We start from the raw sequence: 20203 nt of genomic DNA, 5'->3' as shown, positions 1-20203 counted from the left end.
TACAAGGCAACAAACATTTGGTATCTTCACCAGTCTAGTGCCAGCACAAATGGCACAGATGTTCATTTTAAATACATACATCAATCCAAAATCTATTCCATGGCATTGCTGTATGCAACCCAATGAAATGAGAAGTGTCCTTGATCCTGATAGGTGCTCTTATATTTTGCAATATTATCCCTGAAATTCTCCAGGGGGTCATATTCAATAACATATACGCAGAAGGTCCCATTCTGTCACGTGCAATACACAGCACTCATAGGACAAAGACAAGTTCTTCTTGTTCTTACACTGGATTCTCTCACGTGAAAAGCAAACCAGAGACAACTGAAACAGATGTCTACAATTCCTCATAGAGGAAATTGTCCTCATTTGTGATTGCTCGAGCAATTGTTCAGTCACCTAGCTGGCTGTTCATACAGTTAACTCTGAGCTGTCTTTACCTGGGCCATTGCTCCAAAACTTTCAATTTCTCATGACCGTGGAAAAAGCAGAAAGCAGAAGACGGACGACTGTTAAATTTGTTTAAAACAAGACAGGCTGGATGCCATGTGGAAATCTTCGATCCACAGAAGTTCTTAATGGAACTAATACACTGGTAGATATTAAAACTGATTTTACTTGCATAATTTCTTGCAGCAAATGTAAATAGAAAATTACAGACTGTATTCCAACGTGTCTGTGGGAGGTCATCAAAAACTACTCTGACAGAGCCTCTTTGCCCGTTTTATGCGAAACGCATTGTTTCCAACTTCCACTAACAGTCTTTATTATGACAAACTTGACAAAACCCTCAATGGGACAGAATAAAGCTCATACATACAAACTTCTAGGATGTGGACAGCATCAGTGACATTCTCTCAGTTACCAACAGATGCTTTGTTAATAAAACTTGCATATACAAATGTCCACAAAATGTCTTAACAAGATCAGTTGTGACAGCTAAAGATAACAGCTGCCATCATGCTATGTCATATCACATTACTGCAAAGAGACTTTATTTTTTTCCACATTGTTAACTCAAGAACATTGACTACAAACAAATATAGTTATCTACAGAGGAACTCAAAGTGCAAGATATTTTGCATCACTTCTGCAGAAGAGCAGTGACTTTGAGGACCAGATAGGAAAATAATTTTGAACAGCTGGAAATTATAATTGCAGTGTAACACAGCAAAGTCAAACACTGTTTCCTAGAGTCAGCCAAAAGCCAAACCACAGACCTACCTTAAGATACAGAAGCAGCTCTTGGCCCCAGAAGATAAGCGACAGAATCCAAACCTCTGTTTGCTGTCAATGTCTGTAAGCACAAATGTAAAGTTCTGCCCAACTTGGTTAACTGCATGGCTGAAAATGAAGAGAGTAAAGAGGAAAAAAATTAATGCTGAGCTAACTCTGTGTCAAAAGTATCTAGTCTAAGTCATTGAACCTATAACATTTCCTCTTTCAGCAGAGTTTTTTTGAGAAATTAACTTTGAGAGTATACACCCTCTAGAAACTTAAATATGCTAGTTGCTTCATGAGGGAGGAGGGTTGGGGGGGGTGTCCCATTTTTTACATGTGGGAGGATACTAAAATGGTTTTATCTTTAAATGAAAATGGTTATGACTATCAACCATCTTCAATGCAGTACACACTGTACAAACCAAACCCATGTTCTCTCATATAACCCAAAATATTTCTTTATTACTCTTAATCTGAGAATTGGTTTACTCCAAGAGCAAGACAATGTTTAATAACATGCTAAGCTTCTTCAACACTTGGATATTGACTTGTAGAAGCTTTATTATCCATCTACCAATTTTGCATGTATGCCAGATACATCATCCCAAAATGGTCAGCAACTGGAACCATGCCAGGGGACTCTCCTTTACTCTAGCAGCTAGGCAATCAGTTAAAAGAAAAACTAGAATAGTGTGCAAAGGAAGAAAAGATAACCTAGAATCAGAAGTACACTGTGCTAAAGCCAGATATGACTATAAAAATAATTTTGTAGGACTTTTATGTGATTTTTCAAAATTAAGAGTCATTTGCCTCATCTGGAAGATCTTAACGGCTCTTTAAGAATAGCACAAGTGAACTAATAACATTCTTAGAAGTTGGCTCCCACTCACACCACAGTGGAAAGTATCACTACAGGAAAATCTGCCCAAACTGGAAAAACACAGTTTTGGAAAACAAAGCAAACCACCACAACCAACAACCACCACCACCAAAACAAAAAAACAAAAACACAAACAACACAAAAAACAAGAACCAAACCACCCAAACAAACAAACCAACCCCAAACCCCAGCATTTAAAAATTCATGTCTTTAAAAATACTGTAATTCACATCCATATTTTACTGCTAATAGGTGATGTCCAAAATAGTAAGGTAAGATCAAATAAGATGCTTTACATTTAAAGCACGGCACTTTCTGAATGCTATTTATTAACAAAATGAAAGACATTCTTGAGATATTACAACATTTGCCTAAAGTTAATCAAATGCTTATGCACAGCGATGGTAGATTCCGTATAACCCAAGCCCAATTCACCTCCCAGTTTGCAGAGACGTAGATTTACTGTTTAACAGAGATTTTGACATTTAGCGGTGAAGCTGGGACTAATATAGTTATTAGAGGACTTTGCATTCCAATTTTAGATCTTTTTGAGACCTCATAATGATATGAAATTAACACTTATTTCAGGTTATGTTCTAGTTTATTTTAGGTTTACTGAGAACTGAGAAAACTGACTAGCATTTGCATGTGCACCTTTACTAGTCAGTCCTACCAACAGCAACAACTAACCCCATTAAATTCAAGGCCATTTAACTAACAGTCACAAGCCTTAAATGTGAGCAAATATTCTCTTCTATGATGCCATATACAATGCAATAAACAATTTGTGTGGGAGAGCATACACTCATTGCCTAGAGAAAAAAAGAAAAATAGACTTTCAGAAATAAAAGTTGGATCCAGATGGGAAAGATGTCACTGTCCAGCTTAGAAAGAAGAATCCTTCAGTGGATTCCAAACAGGGAAGGAAAAACATGCAGTGATGAAGACGAGAAAGTGCTCTAAATTCACAGATGAACAAAAAGACAGATATTTAAAAGCATTTCAGTAGTCTGAGAATTAGACAGCATAAGTACTATCATCCTACTGAATTCTAAATGTCAACAGAGCAACCATTTCCATAAACCGTACTGAGCTGCTAGGGGATACCAAAAAATCCCTTACTGGTGTTGTGTTTTATCTGTAAAGCTTGGATGTAATGTTACTATGGTGATTTTAGTACGGTGTTTTAAAAGGGGATTATATGCTTAATTTTAACAAGGTTGAGAGCAGAGTGTGTGAGAAATAGCATTCTAGCTGACAATTAAAATTATGGAAGAGGAAAAAAAAAAAACATGCTTCATTTGCAGCAGGGAGAAGCTTGTTTATTAAACAATTGTGACAAGTTGGTAAGTTCCTCCAAAGCAAACCTAAAGATTCTTGCATTTATGTGATCTGCAGAAACTAAGTATGTCTGATAGGTCTTGCTCAAGTTTCAGTTGTCAGTTCTTCACACAGAAGGATAAACTTCCCAATATAAAAAGTGCTTTTCCTAAGATCTCAATATCAATACTTAAGATTCGTAGCTCTATTTCCAAATGGGAAGAAGGTCTATTTAGAGCCTAACACGATGGAAGCACCATAAATCTCATCTCTGAATGGGCAGACAGAAGTTAGGGTTGGAAGGAAGGGGAGAGAGGAAGAGTGATTTCTTAAAAATCCCCCATCACTAGCTATATCTGACTAACACAAATTAATCCTGATATGATACTTGACTGAGGTGGAGTTATTCACTCCTGCAGTTGGAGAATAGCCTCTGCCTTGACCCTGCAACCATGAGAGTAGAAAACTCACGGTCCACTGCCTAAAGGAAGGGGCAACTAGTCCCTGGTGACTTTTGACCACTGGCAACAATATGTATAAAAAGGATCAATATAAAAAGAATTAAGAGTCTCTGTCAATGAGTGCCCAAACTTTCAGCACAGAGAAGAATCAGATATGCAGAAGATCTTGATTTGCCTCAAAATCTTGGTGTCCTATCGTCATTTTAAGTTGTGATCTGGTAGAGGCAATAGTACATCTTCAGCTTTTGCCACCTGTTTTATAAAACATGCAGCCTTAGAAGAGACACACATGTAGGTGAAGACTTACGTCCTTTCTCAGCACGTGTTAAAGAAATACCACTGTTTAACATCAAAGTCAGAAGAGCAAGACTTAACTCAAGTACCATTGAGCACAATTCTACCATCAAGAAGTTTCCAGTGAAAGCCTGGCATAATACTGCACATGACACAGAACATAGTTACATAAATTAAATTTCCCCAAGTAAAAGTCATCACAAACAGGGTACAAACTGGGGACATGACTCTAGCAGGACTTGAAAACCTAAGTTCTGTGACTGATAATGCTACTAGGGCTCTGAGTTGGGGAAAGGAAAAGTAGCACCTATTCTTTAGTGACTATGAATTGCTGATCATTTGTATCAGTATCTCTTCATCGTAATTCATACCGATCATTTTTCCACGGATCCTGAAGAGACATCCTACACAGAGTACTATTCCAACAGAAGGTATTATCCCATGTTCCTAAGTTATTTGAACAGTGAGCCAGTATCTCCACTGTTATATTAAGAATAATAATTTTAAAACCTCTCAACATTGCAGAGGGATTCTAATACTAAAGTTGTCACGGCTAACAACAAGGCAACCTAGTTAACTGGGAATAGTACCTAAGTATTTGGAAGGCCTTTACTGAAACCACTTCAGTGTTTCTCTCTCTTTTTGTTCAGAATGAACAAAACAATATATATTTTTAAAAAAAAACCCACCCTGAGGAGTACGAATTACAGTAACTGGAGATCTGATCCAACATACCACTTTTCAGGCGCATAGAGAGGGATAAAATCCCACTAGAGAGTGCTAGTCAACTCTGTAAGACACGACTGTAAGAGCCTTTCTGACATATAACTGAAGACAGTATTTCTTCTAGAAGCAATTTCCTTCATCTCAAAGTAGAAAAAGTGTTTGCTGAGAAGACTGAAGGGAATATTAAAGCATTGTCTGAAGTAATTTCATTATGGGGCTACCTGCTCACTACTTTAAATAACTTTCTTTTAAATGCAATATAAGAAATGTATAAATAAATACTCAGTAGCTGGTTAACAGTAAATAAGGAAAGAAAAGACCAACTAGTGCAAATTCGTCACTTGTTGAGTTCCAGAAATAGCCTCTAAGAAGAGGTATTCGATCGGTTCTAAACTTGGAAGTAGCTAAAAGATGAAGAACATTTTGCACGTAAGATGCACTGTATTTTTCTCTTTATCATGGTCACATTAAATTCATTTGCATTCAGTGATAGAAGACTGTTTACCTTCTTGCTGTAACTGGCAGGTTAATTCCCACACACAGTTCAAAGCTAAGTCAAATTTACATCAGAGAGGACTACAATAAGTATTTATTTATTTATATACCTAGGCACACACCTCTGCTTGCGTATGTGTATATTTTTACATCAAGAAGAGAAGTAGCACACACATCTCCTTCAGCTGCCATATCCTTAACTTGGGACATCCTCTACTTTCTGAAGCATTGAAAGTCCATTCTTCATTTTAAATTATTAAGTATGCTATGGGTTACAATCTCTCCTTTATGTTCAAAATGGTTGGCTTACAGTCTTTTCAGTGACAGTCTGTGATATTCAGTCAAACAAGCAAATCCAGAAATGGGAATCACTTTTCATTATGTTCTCATCTGCACCCCATATGGGTTTTCAGTGTTCTTATCTTTCAAAATGTTATATTGCTGGGGGAAAAAAAACAACAAAACAAACAAAACTCCTAGGTACAATAAACCTACACATAGTAAGCATAAATATTTCTAGTAGAAACATATACATGAGAAAAATACATATAAGCACCTCCCTGCTCCCTCCCCTTAGGAAAGGAAAAAGATGATCAGCAAAAAGTGATTCCAAATTATAAGAAGCATTTGTGACTTTTAAAGGTCATCTGAGTCAACAAGCACTGGTTAAGTAGTTCATGTTGACAGCCCAGGATATTCAAATTCTCTTTTTATGTACAAATCTGATACAGCAGAGGCACTGGTAATAATAGCTGTCTCCAGCAGTGCCTCACCAATGTCTCTCAACCCTGATCTGCAGGAACCACCTGGAGGGTTGAAAGAACATATCGTCTGCGTGATCCATTCAAGCTTTCAGCTTCCTCCAACCCCAGATTACTACATCGGAGGACAAAGTGTAGCAGTGGTTTTATTATGTAGGCTCCTATCTCCAGAGGAGCATAGTGAGATTTCACCTCCATTCATAGAAACTAGTGAACAGAATTTCAAGACAACTAAGAAACACCAGCTGGCCTATGGGTGGGGGAAAAAAAAGAAAGAAACATTTTAAGAAAATTGAACAATGGCTCAAACAAGAAGTGATATTAGAAATGGATGTTGATTTGTAAAGAAAATCAATTTCTACTGTAAATATCACAGATTTCACCAAAATGAGAAAAAGATTTCTAGCAGTTTAATCACAGTTAAGGCCAATTTCATCAATCAAAAACGTTCAGTGTGTTAGCTGACCTAAGTGATGCTAACCAATTAAATGATGCTCGTAGATGATATGAGCAGTGGTGCATCCTTTCAAAATTTCAGTGCTTGTTCTCTTCATGAAACCATCAAAAATAACCCACAGTAAAAGCAAAACCAAAAAGCTAAAAAAAGATCTGGGGTTTTCTAAATTACAAGGATTAAATATCCTCAGTTTCTGTCAAATCCACTGTAACTTAGTTCACAATTTTTCCCCCTAAAAGTAGAAGCCACATTAACTAGCCACCGAGTAAAGTACCAGCATTCCAACAAGATCAAGAGGCCTTTAAATGTAAAGCACTTAATTCATTATTCTGCCCAAATTTTGACAATTAATAGAATACATATACACACGAAGCTTTGATATCAATATGCATATTTGAAAATTACCACCCAAGCATTTTCACATCCAAGTATTACATAGAAGTAAAACAAAATGCACTCCTACTGCTGCCACTGAACAGTTCAAACTTTTAAAACTTTTTTTTTTGATGGTGCCCATAAAAACCCCAGGAAAAAGTGATTCTAAGACTATAATTTGCACTTGGGTGCTTTAAATCACAGTCAAGCAGACAGAACATTAAGAATGGTATGGTTTTTATTTTCTACAGTGGTTTTATTGACAAGCTTATTTTCTTGTAAAGTTTGAAAAGCTAACACTACCTGTCCACATAGAAGGGGAAACAAAACTTGGTCAAAGTCTGTAGAACTTCCTGTGGAGAGAAAAAGAGATAATTTATACATCTATTGGGACCAATAAATGTAATATTAACCACATCACACAATTTCACAACTTTGCCCTGAAGAAATAAGAGACAGATGAAGAAATATGGGCTTTATCAATTACATGGAAGGAGTACCAGGCAGTCAATCATGTGAAATAATAAACATGATCAAACTTCATTAAAAATGAAAAATTAATCAAGATTCACACATGGGCAGGCAGCAGGAGCCATCCAGCAATTCTCGAAAGAGTAGGAGGAGGTTGGGTTGTTGAGTGTTAACACCTCTCTAGGGACAATCTCTACCCTGACCATATGGATCATAGTGAATAACACCAAACCACATGGGTTTGGCCTGGCAGGACCACTTCTGCTGGCACAGCTTTTGACTGTTACCTAGGAACAGAGGTCTGGGGGATTAGAGAATACTTCCTAACATCAGCAAGACAAATAACAAAAGATAAAGCCAATAGGTCTCATAGCAGGAATGTTTAACGTTGCCTACTGCTCTTAGAAAGAAAATCTGAGTGTTAAAAGACTGATTGAAATAACGTGTATTAAAATTAATACAAATTGTTTAACCTACTAACCATTTTCTAAATGTTGCAAAACAGCATCATAGACAAACTTTTAAGCACAGCCTTTGCATGAGCTCAAATGAAAAGCATGAATATGAAAACTGAAAACACGATCAGCAGAGAAATTAATCAACTTTACAACTTTAAACAAATGCAGTCATTAAAAAGGCAAAACCAGAAATATTTTAGTCTCAAAATAGTTGTATTCATACACAGAAGTTATCCATTTATATTGTATAGTTCTATAATATTCAAAATTTGAATTCTATAACCCACAACCCACCATAAATATCTACCCAGTTTGCAGACCTTTACTACCAGCCAATTCATTGTTCATTCTCCTTCACACTTAAATATTTCAGGACCTGAAACGTAAACTGTATTTCTGCTTTCAGCTGAAACAAGATAACCCTGACTAAAGGACAAACCCTCTGATAAATTCAACACTTTTCTGACCAGTAGTAATAAATTGTCATCAATAACTAAACTGATGCTTCCCGCTTCATTTATTTCTAAAACCAATGCCATCATTCAACAAACAAACTACATCAATCTAATAACCTATTCAATGAAGCAGAAAACATATTGACTCCCTTGCAGGAACATGTTCCTCCTACATAATTCAAATAAGCACATCCCATTCTTAACAATGGTTTCAGGCTCAACTGCTCATAGACTCTTCTTTGGAGGTTTCTTGACAACTAAAATGTAGCAAGTTCTTAAGATTTCAGGCAGAAACAGATATGGAAACTTTGACTTCTTGACAGTTTATTGATAGATTATTTAACAACCTCCTGTTTTTAAAGAACAAGAAAGGATCTATTGAAGAATGCCATGTAAAGCAAAGAAGTAGCCTCCTTTCAATTTCAGCAGGAAACTTGGAAAGGAACTATATAGGTTTCAGAGTAAACTCTGCAGAAATATGTATTTTGATACAAAATAAAGCCTTGATAGTCAAGGCCTCATTACTGTGATTGGGTTCACCCTTGTGCAGAATCTCACTGACTTCCACAAGGATCTACCGTCTGCTGAACAACTCTGCTTCTTGCGCACAAAAACTACATCTTGACAAATTTTAACTATTACACAGTTGTCCTTTACCCACAACTGAAATCTCAATGCATAAAATGTTAAATCACAAACCCACAACAGAATTTTAAAAGAATCAAAATGATAATCAGAGGAATGTAAAGTGTCTATATTTTTATTGGCCTTATCAATACAAATTCTCTTCAAAATAATGACTGCACATCTATTTTTTAAAAACAAAGCCACATAGCTGCTACACAGAATTCTGAAATAGAACAGTGTTAAAAGATAACAAGTCAGCAGTCACTTCAAAATGGCAGAATAGATTCTCTCCATTATTTTTTATTATTTAAATAATTACTGTAACTGCAAGTAAAACCATTCACGTAATAAAACACTTTAGCCTCTCATCAGCATTGTGTTATTGTAGGATAATAGCGTATTACTCAGAGCTTACTTTGCACTTGTTTCTTGCTATGTATAGCTTCCTAAACACAGAAAATGAAATTTTCACTTAAAGAGGTAATATATTGAATCTGTACCACTATACATTGCCTAGTCTTTTAAAGAAAGATTTTTACAGTGATATTATTATGTGGCTTTTACAATGTTATTGGACATAATTTGACACTCATTATATACCAATACTTATCTGCCTTGATTTACAACTAAAAAATTGAGGCTAGTACAGGTTAACCACAGACCTATTTTTAAATTTTAATTATTAAAAAAAAAAATCACATACAGAATTAGCTTTTAATTAGCAAAAATGCTGATCTTTTGCATGTAAGAAATACAATTACTGGAGAACTATTCAATTTTTGCTCAAGTTGCTATCTCGTTACTATAAATGTAATGCTTTTTTTCTTTTTTCTTTTTTTTTCCCCCCCTTTAAATACTGCTCAGTTTGAAAGATTAGCAATGCCTACATAACACACAACTTCCTACAAGACCTCTTTAGGTGGGTGGTTACTTATGGCCTAGAAAAATAATAATTTCTTTACAATTTCAAACCAAAACAATAACAAAACCAAACCTAGAATCCCTCCATGTCAGTATCTTATAATTCTTATTATGTTTTTGCCTGACATGAAACACAGAGGTAGTATCAATAGCGTGTTTTCTTATTTTATTCCCCTATGCCTCTTTTCTTAAAGAAAAACCTACATAAATGGCTCTAAAGCAAATACACCCTAAAAAGAAGAAAAAAAAACCCCACCCCCCAAACAATCCAGGACACACAGCTGATAAGCGTAAATTACCCAGGAGCTGAAACCAGTGTCTCTGGGGTATCACATGCCAGTTTTCTGGATCAATCCCCAAGTTTATATTTTCACAAATCTTTTTACATGCAGTTTGATTTTTAACATTTTAATGAGCAAAAAGTGCATCTATAGCAGCCAGTCACCACAGTTAAAGTGCAGGGCATGAACTGTGTCCCTTGAGGGATTCAGCCCAGCCGTGTCACCAGTGGCTTTAGGACATACACCACCTGGTTCCTTGTCCCAAGGTTCCAACTCTTTTCATAATCAAAACACTGCTGACATTATAAACCCCACATGGGTTTTCTAAAATCCTTCCCAATCAATAAAGCCAGTACATAACTTATCGGAGACAACACAGAGCTCATTGATTAAGTTTGGTTTCAGTAGCAAAGTTTTCAAAATAAATGAGGCAGGAATACAATGTTCAGCCCTTTTGTGTCACATCGCAATTTATGAAGGTGAGGCAGTCTCTGAAAGGACTTCCTCCCCACACACACACGAGAGATACTTGAAAAGCGTATGGAAAGCAAGGTTGTTAAATACACACAATACACACACTTGGCTTATGTCCCAAAATATCTATATATTGAGATGAAATAGTAAAGAAAGCTCAACTTTGCTGAAAAATTTTGCATATTCACTTGTGAATTTAATATGCAAGCTGTATCTTAACTAAAGTCTTTTTTACTTTTATTTTTAAACCTTTCACCGTATGCTCCCACTTCCACGCCAATGGAACAACTTCAGAGCCTCTTAAATATAAAGGATCGCTTTATTTCTCTTGTTCAAGTGAACATTGGTAACAAATATCCCATGCTGCAGCTACAATTGAACTGCACTGATAAAATGGTATGCAAATTGATGGTCTAATGCAAGAACAGCAGACTGTTGCAAACTATCTACTCTTAGACACGCGATGCAACAGATATTCAAAGTGGAACAAGAACTCTAAGTAGAAGTTGGAGAGAAAAGAAATTAAAATACAGGCAGAGATCTGTGAAAAATAATGAATGATTAAGGGAAGATACTGCAATATTAATGTGAGTCAGAGAAGGGAAACAATACACCACAAAACGCAACAGGTTGGGGACCTGTATTTGGAAGGCTATTGGGAAACCTGAGGAAAAACAAGATGAAGTTGAAAAGACTACCCGGCGTACAGACAAGACCTTTAGCTGTGGATCATGAGAGGGAAATCAACCCAAAAACCCCACAACCATATTTCAGAAAGTACATACATTTTCACAAGAGGGCAATTAGAATATTACAAGAGAATGGAGCAAATAAGATGAGTCTTCCATGGACAGAAGAGATGACTCAGTGATGAAAAAGATGAATGCTGTTTTATTTCCTTGACCTTAAACCAGAGGTGAGGTATAGGTGAGGTGGCTGTAAGTGAAACACTAAACAGAGAGGGTAGAAATACAAATAGTTTTTATCTTATCCAGCTTGAAATACCATCTGAATCCATGGAACAAACATGAAATCCATCCTCTTTGCATGGAGGGACACCAAGAGAGTTTCAAGAACATATCCACAGACTGATGAAGGAAGGAGGAGATACTGGAGAGCAGCGAGGGTTAAGAAGAGGACAATGACAGCCAGCCCTACGGGATCAAGGGAAGGAAGAAGAGGTAACAGGATCCCCACTGACCAGCAAGCAACTATAGACGATTTTATTTCTGCTCAGAAACAACAACAAATTTAAACACAGCAAAAACGTTAATATAGCATAAAAGAGTGCTAAAACATTAATTGAAGCAAAATATTATCCAATTATTTTGAAATTTGGGTTGTACATTAATCTACCTTATAGCCACAAAATTGTAAGCTGCTCTTATATTTAATTCATCTATTTGAATAATTTTAAGCTAACAATTAATTAAATCATCAACTGCAATGGAACAACAAGTTTAAGAATTCAAAACAGTTGCCAGTGCACCCAAATAACCAACTTAAACCTGGCAACACCTCTATTTAAAACCCAAAGGGTGGTGAAAGAAAAAGTACAGAACAATCCAGAACACCATAAATTCTGTTACCTATGCAGAGTTGGTCAGAAATTCATATGCATTTTCCTAGGAAAGGGAACACTTTTCTGCACAATAGTCACCTCAGTAACAAGTTTTGCTAACTACTTTCAACATTTTACAAAGCAACTACTCACAACGGACAGGAAAAGGTAGTCATGTTTCAAAATTTCATTTAAATAATATAAATGTAATAAAGCAATGCCAGCACAAAAAATTCAGCCACTAACTTGAACACAGCTATGAGTTACAAACAGGCATCAGTACATCTTGTGTTCTGAAAATTTGAACTTTAATTTGTATTTATTATTAGTGTCAGCTTATATTATCTTACACTAAATTTTCCTAAAGTTATTATTACAGATTATTCTCATCAATTAACAAACACCATGCAATTATGTAGTTAAAAATCAGGAGAAGTATTCCAATTCAAGCAGCTTATAAAAACTAATTCTCAAATTAAAAATAAAGTATCCTGCATGCAGAGGCCAGTGTCACATAGCCACAACAAAAAGCTGAGATTTTGCAAGATGACGAAGCAGAGAAAGCAAAGAACAATAAACTTAAAAACAAGATTTCTCTAGATTTTAAAGATTTTTCTAGTTTTTAAAAAGCTGATACAACACAGATTTTTTTTTTTTTTTAAATCATTGCTCACTTAAAATACTTATGTCAAATTTCATCTTGCATTGATTTTATCAAAAAAATCTTTTTACATCTTATGGCAGTACTGAACGTTACTGATTTTTATAACGGTCAAAATATTTTAAGAATTACTTTTAATCAGTTCTTTAAAAGAATGTTCTACCCAAAAAACCAGGAGCATAATTTGCTTAGAAGCATTAATTTAAACTACCTTAATTGAGTTTTATCTCTCACTTTTTAAAATTCTACTATTATTCCAATACAACTTTATAGCACTAGTTCATCCATTTGCTTAGCGTTCTAAAAATCCATTAGCTCTTTTTGAGCAATTATAAAGCTTGAGTTAGGGGAGGGTTTTTCTCCTACAGAAGTCACTTCTTCCTGTATGAGGGTCAGAAGGGGAACGGTACCCAGTATGAAATAACATCATTTCACTGAAGGTAACCAACTGTTCTCAGGAAAATGCTATTTTTTAAAAAACAAACAAAAAACCCAACACACATATACACAGTCCTGGTAACAGGAAGAGGATGAGATAAATAACATTTCCTAAGCATATTGAGGCCTGCTATCATTTAAATATTTTAAACGTACAAAATATGTGCACAGATGGGCAACTTTTCTACTTGCATTACTAAAAACATATTTCAAGATAAAGCTCAAAATCCCTGAATTTTTTAAACCTAATTGTGACTCTGTTTCTTAGAATTCACACCCCAAGGCCAAAGCTTTCCTGCCACCAGTCCTTTAAATCTGATTTGGACATTACACGGGAGGAGGCTCCAAGCCTCCCTGAGGTCTCACTCCTTTTACAGCATACGCAAAAACAGTAGATAATGGGCCTATGCTGAATTCACTGCTCTGCACAGCTCCTCCTGGGACACAGGCCTAGCAGATGTGATAAAAACTGTGTCAGAGAAGTAGCTCTAGTTTTTGCCTTAATGACAACTTCAACCTCTCAACTAATAGAACAAAAGAACAGAAACGACTATTACTTTTTTCCAGTAGGAAAAAATCTGGAAGTAAAGCTGAACTAAATATTTAAGCAGTTTTTCAATGAGATCTCCTAAAAAAAGTATTTTAAACCCCTTCAATAAAATTAAGATTTGGTTTTATTCTAAGACAAACGGATTTTAGCTAACATGCTAAAAAAAAAAAGATCTACAGCTACTGTGGTAAGAATAATTGTTCCAGCCTTAAATCACAAAGAATTGAAAAATTATACAAACAAGCATAAAAAAAAACCAGGTCCAATTCTGTGAATAAACACTGATCAACTGGTAAAGATAAGAAGTGTCAATATCAGAAAGCTAAACTACTAATTGAATTAAATATATTTTAAATTTTTAGTGACTAAAAATGAGGAATATTTTCACTTCCACATTTAGGAAAAATTAGGTGAGAACTACTAGCTGTGAAAAGATAATCACATACTTCTCACACCGTAAGTCAATTGCACAGGTATATTGCATCAAAAACAAAGCTTTAAATATATACTTTGGTTAACATTTGTTAAATATTATAATTCTGGCTTAAGATGACTGGCCCTTTTAGACCTCATCTCAAATGCTCTATTCAGCTACAACTGCATACCCACTTAATCAGCAATCATTGTTGTCTGAGGCAGGACTTTGTTGTCAAGACATGCACTGAAACCTTTAAAAAATTTCAGAACTGGCATAAGAAAAAAGTGATCTTTGTCAAACAAGGACAAATTTATGCAAATCTTTTATAAACATTCACAAACATTTATTTAGCTTTTGAAATGTTGGCCTCATTTGAGAGCATGAAAATGAGGGGGAAGTAGGAAGATGCAAAGGACAGCTTAGAGGCTGGCACACTACATAAATATTCAGAAGGAAGATTATAGGATTCATGTTAGGCTGTCTTAGGTTTCTCCAAAGTCCACATAGAATACCAAAGAACAAAACTAACGAGAAGTAGAGCAGATGTTAGACAATGCAGCAGCCCTCTTTTCCACACTCACTTGGCTATACTTCGACGCTTTCATTTTTTCTTTCAATATGGTTAGGTCATTCAAGGATTCTCCTATAGACTCTGTATTGTGGCTACAGAGCTATAAGCTGGACCTCTGTCAGCTTTCCAAAAGTTTCCAATGAAAAGGCATTATGCAAATTCTACCTCTCTTACTCTCTTTCAGGAAAAAAGCCTCCAGTATGCAGTCATTGGAGTATTGGAAGTCCCAGCCTTCATTTCTGTATGGTTGTGTTTGCCTTAGGGCCATGCTGCTTGTTTTGACAGTGGATCCCCCTAGATAGTTGGGATTAGTCGAGCTTGTTTAGATAAACTTGAAATCAAGGCCTTCTCTAGGTAGACAGCTAGATGTAGCTACTGAGTTTCCAGCTGCCTCCTCCTTTCATCCCAAAACAACTGCAGATTCACAGTAGAGATCACAGCCACAGGCTATGTCACATACATAAGTACAAAATTAAAGGCTGCTAAAAGAAGCCTTTGTAAGTCTTAGTGCTAAAATAAGGAATCTGTACTGCATAGTTTAAACAAATTATTCAAGAAGCACCAATAAAGGTCTGCAATGGATAGTTAACAAGACATGTTCACAAAAGAAATACCCTGTTTACAAAGATGGGCAAGATCATGCTTTGTTAATCACTTCTGCACCATCCACTGTCCAACCTTTTAAAAAATATATGCAAGTAAATACTCTAAAACAGTATCTGCTAGGATATCTGAAAATGAGCTCTGTTTATCAAATACAAACTTATGATCCCAGGAGACTATTATGACAGTATTATTCCAATTAGATTTTCAGTCATATTCACAACAAGACTGGGACAGATTTGATCTTTACTATAATCAGATAATGCAAACCATAGGAATTCATTCACACAAATATAATACGTTAAAAGAGAAGGGCCAGAGCTCCAAACCTAAATTAAAGCCTAAAATTAAATCCCGCCCATGTAACTGTTGCACCTTTCTAAATCTGCATTGTAGTTCAGACCCAACAGTAGATTCATTTTTCAGGGGGTAGGAAAAAAAACCCACCAAAACATAGTTTTGGCTTTTAGAGATTGTAATCTCTTCTAGCTGGGTGCAAATTTTCATAAACACTTTTGCAGCATCCATGCACAACAGACAGGAAACTAAACTAAAGGAAAAAATCGCTAGGATGTTATAAATAAACAACCAGAAAATAAAGAAAATAAAAACAAACAAACAAACAAAAAGCTTAGTTCAATGAATAGTAAATATCATTAAAAATCAACTCCTGTCCTTTGCTCACCAAAAAGGATGTGAAGAAACATGCAATGTTGAAAACAGTTTAAATAAAGGCAACAGCAGAATTTTGTGGTTAAGAAGCAAAGGTAAGAATTTGCCACCAACTTCTCTGCCTTTGTGCAAAGGACTTCAGTATCACTTTTCTTCCATTTCTATATTACAGAAATTCTACTGTCTCTCACTGTAAAATTAAGTCATTTCACTGACAAGATCTTTTATAGAAATTCAAAGCATTAAAAAGTGTGAAAGAACAACATTAGACTCCAATTTCTTCCTGCACTGGTTACCAAAGAGAATATTAGAGCGTATACTGAATTCAGTTAGTCATTCCATATCATCAGTTCTCCATTAGTGACATCCTTAGCAGGAAATAAGCTACAGACTGGGAATACTAACCAACAAGTGAGCAAAATACATAATTCCTGAGAAGTAATGAGAAAAACAGTTCCATCATGCTATTGTGCTTAAAAGAAAACAGAAGAACACTTTGAGAATTGTTACCTAAAAATTAAATATGACTGCTAAGAAAAATGCCATGGATATACCTAGCACAGTGTTATCAAATACCAGAAACTGATATAATTCATGGATTTGCCTTCTCACAGAAGTCTTCTAATTCCTATGACCAAGATCCTCCTCACTGCTGGAGAGAAGAACACATAGCTGTGGAAGAGCTTTAAAGCTAGTCACTAATTAAGTTACTTAACAACTCCGTTACACAGGTATTATCTACTTTTTGCAGCTGAGGAAACATAACAAAACTAAACAACTATCCCAAAGGGGGCAACAGCTGACCCATTTTTAAAATTCAGGAGTACCTGTTTCTCAGACTTGCATTCACATCATACCTGTTTTGAGAATTCTCTAAAGGAGAAGGAAGGAGAAAATGATGATATACGATGAGGACACCAGTGCCCCCAGGGAAAGAATTTTTCTAACATTAAACTTTGCAGAGATGAGATGGAGTCGGTGATCACCTTCGATAAGCTGTATCCTCTTATAACCTTCAGTTTTCAAACCTTTTAGATTTCCAAATACGAGAATATGCTAGAGAGAATAGTGATCAAAAACCTGAAAGCTATAAAAACATTCATTAGCCGTGGAAGCGGTTTTTACTTGAAGAAAAGACAGCTGATATGTACAAAGATGACTGAACTTAGAAATTTATGTTTTCCAAGTATAAAGCTAAGAACAATGGACTTCCCTGGGTTAACACAGAATAATCTCCAACTTTTCTGTATAATATGCTACCATTTCTATGCTGCTGCCTAGACACATGTGAAAATTGAGTACGTGAACATCAATTAAACTCAGCTATCAATCATCAAATTCTTTCTTTCAGGCTACTTCCCAATCATTCCTTTAAAAAAATAAATTAAAAAAAGAACAAAGAATAATGCATGCAAAATAATTTGGGAAATTCAATTAAGGCATCATGCAATCTAAATGCTTTGCACTATACATTTGTGAAATTATGCAAAAGTTATACTAAAACCAACAGCAAATGTGCCAACATAGACCTCATGATGATGGCTATGAGAAAATTCAGTATCAGGAAATTAAAATATGTAAAAATACCAAAATTCCAGTTATACACACTCTTAGAGACTAGTTTTCTTTCACAGCTAAGGTAGTATGGTATTAAAAAATATATACCTTCCAGAACACGCATTCTGCTATTTTGCTGTGTTATAGTAACTTGGAATTCAGTACACCTGCCATTTAGTACTCATATGTTCGCTACATGTCTTGTGTTGTGTATTCTACAGGGCACTCCACCCTTACAGTCTAATTTACTGAGGGAACAGGGTTTTGGTAACCATGCAGATGACTACAACTGCATGCTTGTTATTACTGAAGTAACAAAACACCATCTGACTTCACTGAGAAGCAACATTTTCATATGAAATTCCTCCTGCTGAAAATAATGGACAGACTACGTGATCTTACAGTTCATCACTTGCGGGTGTGAGGTGTGGAGCAAATAAAAGGTCATGCCTACTTTAAAGTAAGTATCACACATAGCAAGACTCTCTGGTTAGGAAAAAACAAAAAAAAGTTATGTTTCCATCCATGCCGCCCCAAACCCAAAGGACTAGGAAGTCCCCTTGCTGTCAAGAATAAACCACTGAAATCTCCTGCCACTTTGGAAATGAACACAAAGGGACAGCAATCTTCTAGAATTCCCTTTCTTCATACCCTCTACATGCACCAGCACCTGGCTACAAGAACTCAAGATGAGCCGTTTAAATAACAAAGCACAAGCTGTTTTGTCTGGTTTGATGCTCTTTTACATGCCACAAGGATGCTCTGCAAATAAGAGATATACTTATTTCCCACTTGCTTTTTGTCTTTACAGCACCTTCAGTGAAGCTTTAGCTTCTTCATCACATTTTTTTAATGCATTTAATACACTGGGGTACGGGCAGACAAGTTGCAAGAGGAGGAATCTGAAGAACTGTTTCCTCCTCCACACGCTCAGGAAACTTTGAAGCTTTAATGACTACTTTAGGAGCTACAAAACAAACGTTCTCCTTACTTTGTTAAAATAGTACAGCTACATTAACGAAGCAATAGAAAACATATGAAGGGGGGGAAAAAGGTGCAAGACAGTATTATCAATGCTTGTTTAGTAGTATGGTCTCAAAAATAGAGATCAGCAATTCAGATGTTTAAGCTAGATAACTAAGTCATGACACTAAACTCTTGATTTAAAAGTAATCTCCAATCAACTAAGAAATTGTTTAACTACTTTATGACTGTTCATATAAAGACGTGGCATATCTGAGATTGATTTGTAACTCTAACCTTGACGACACCACTTATCTGGTGATACTTATTTTAATCATGTTTCAAAATAAGTTCAAGTGTTTGCAAAGGATAGTACTTCCCAGTATTCCCGTACATGCAAACATCAACGTAATCAGTCAAAGCAAGGAAGACCGTTACATGCATTGAGATGCGCTGACAACAATTTCAATATGCCTACACCCACCATATTGTTAGGTGCTTGAATTTTATTTTTAAGCAAAAGAAAGACACTTTCTACATATTACAAGTTTTTAAACAATATTTTTGAAATTGTTTATAAATTGATCTATAGCACCAGTATAGAACTGAATAGTTCAGGAGACTGAAACAAAAGAACTTTCTGAACTATTTTGATAATGACTGGCTTAACAAACCAAAGTAGAATATTACTGCATAAGTGTCTCCCATTTTAAAGAAACCCATCTTTACTTGAAGTGAATATTTTATAGTTTTATCAATAAATTTAAACATAAGTGATAATGATTACTCACTTTAGGCCTGATCCCACAACCTTTACTCACACAAGTAGTCCCACAGGATTTTAATACGACTACCTCAACGAATAAGGGTTGGCAGGACAGGTTTTAAATTATTCATATATTCACAGATTTTTAAGGCCAGAAGGGACCATTATGATCATCTAGTCTGACCTCTTGTATAACAAAGGCCATACGATTGTATCCAGTAATACTTGCACTCAGCTGAATAGTTTGTAGTGAAATCAAATTGTGTTTATTGAACTTCCAGTATTGATTCAAATTTTACACGAAAGAAAATGGAAATTGTTTAGAAAGTGGCTTGAACTGCATTTCCTCACATTTGAACCCAATTATTCCTCTATTTCTATTCAGAGTTTTTCTAACTTCTAGACACTAGCTTTTGACATGGCTTCCACACACAGGCTTTAGAGTTCAACACTATCGCAGGTAAAATCAAGGCTCCTCCGGGGCTCCTTCAAAAGATTAATTGGCAGTTAATTACTATTTGTTTTCTGCACTTATACCACTCCTGCCCTGCACCATGATTTCTGAAACACAGATATCATAACTGGAAAAACATTCAACTAATGTTATCAATGATGCAACAAAAAGGGAAAACAGCATCTCCACCTCAGCTCCGTCATAGACAGGAACAAATGGAGTAGCTGCTTAGATTACTAGCTTAAAGACACACACACACACCAAAAAAAAAAGAATTAGTTTTGAGTACATTGTCACTCAGCATGCCTC

General features: G+C 35.7%; 1 protein-coding gene across 5 annotated transcripts in view; it reads right to left on the bottom strand.

Annotated features, from left to right (window-relative positions):
• The window catches only part of DENND1A (DENN domain containing 1A), a 218524-nt gene that overhangs the window by 155228 nt on the left and 43093 nt on the right, over positions 1 to 20203 (bottom strand). For all 5 annotated transcript variants that reach the window (XR_012045633.1, XM_072882845.1, XM_072882843.1 and 2 more), the window contains exons 4-5: positions 7297 to 7346; positions 1228 to 1347 (exon numbers count right to left, since the gene is read on the bottom strand). Coding sequence is in view for 4 of the 5 variants with exons in the window: in XM_072882845.1 (XP_072738946.1) it covers positions 1228 to 1347; positions 7297 to 7346 (170 nt within the window). In the remaining variant the exon portion in view is untranslated. The remainder of the gene's footprint in view (positions 1 to 1227; positions 1348 to 7296; positions 7347 to 20203) is intronic.

Source organism: Ciconia boyciana, chromosome 18, assembly GCF_034638445.1.
Source record: "Ciconia boyciana chromosome 18, ASM3463844v1, whole genome shotgun sequence".
Taxonomy (NCBI): domain Eukaryota; kingdom Metazoa; phylum Chordata; class Aves; order Ciconiiformes; family Ciconiidae; genus Ciconia; species Ciconia boyciana.
Note: the sequence above shows the minus strand (reverse complement) of the source record. Positions and strands in the feature narration are given on the sequence as shown.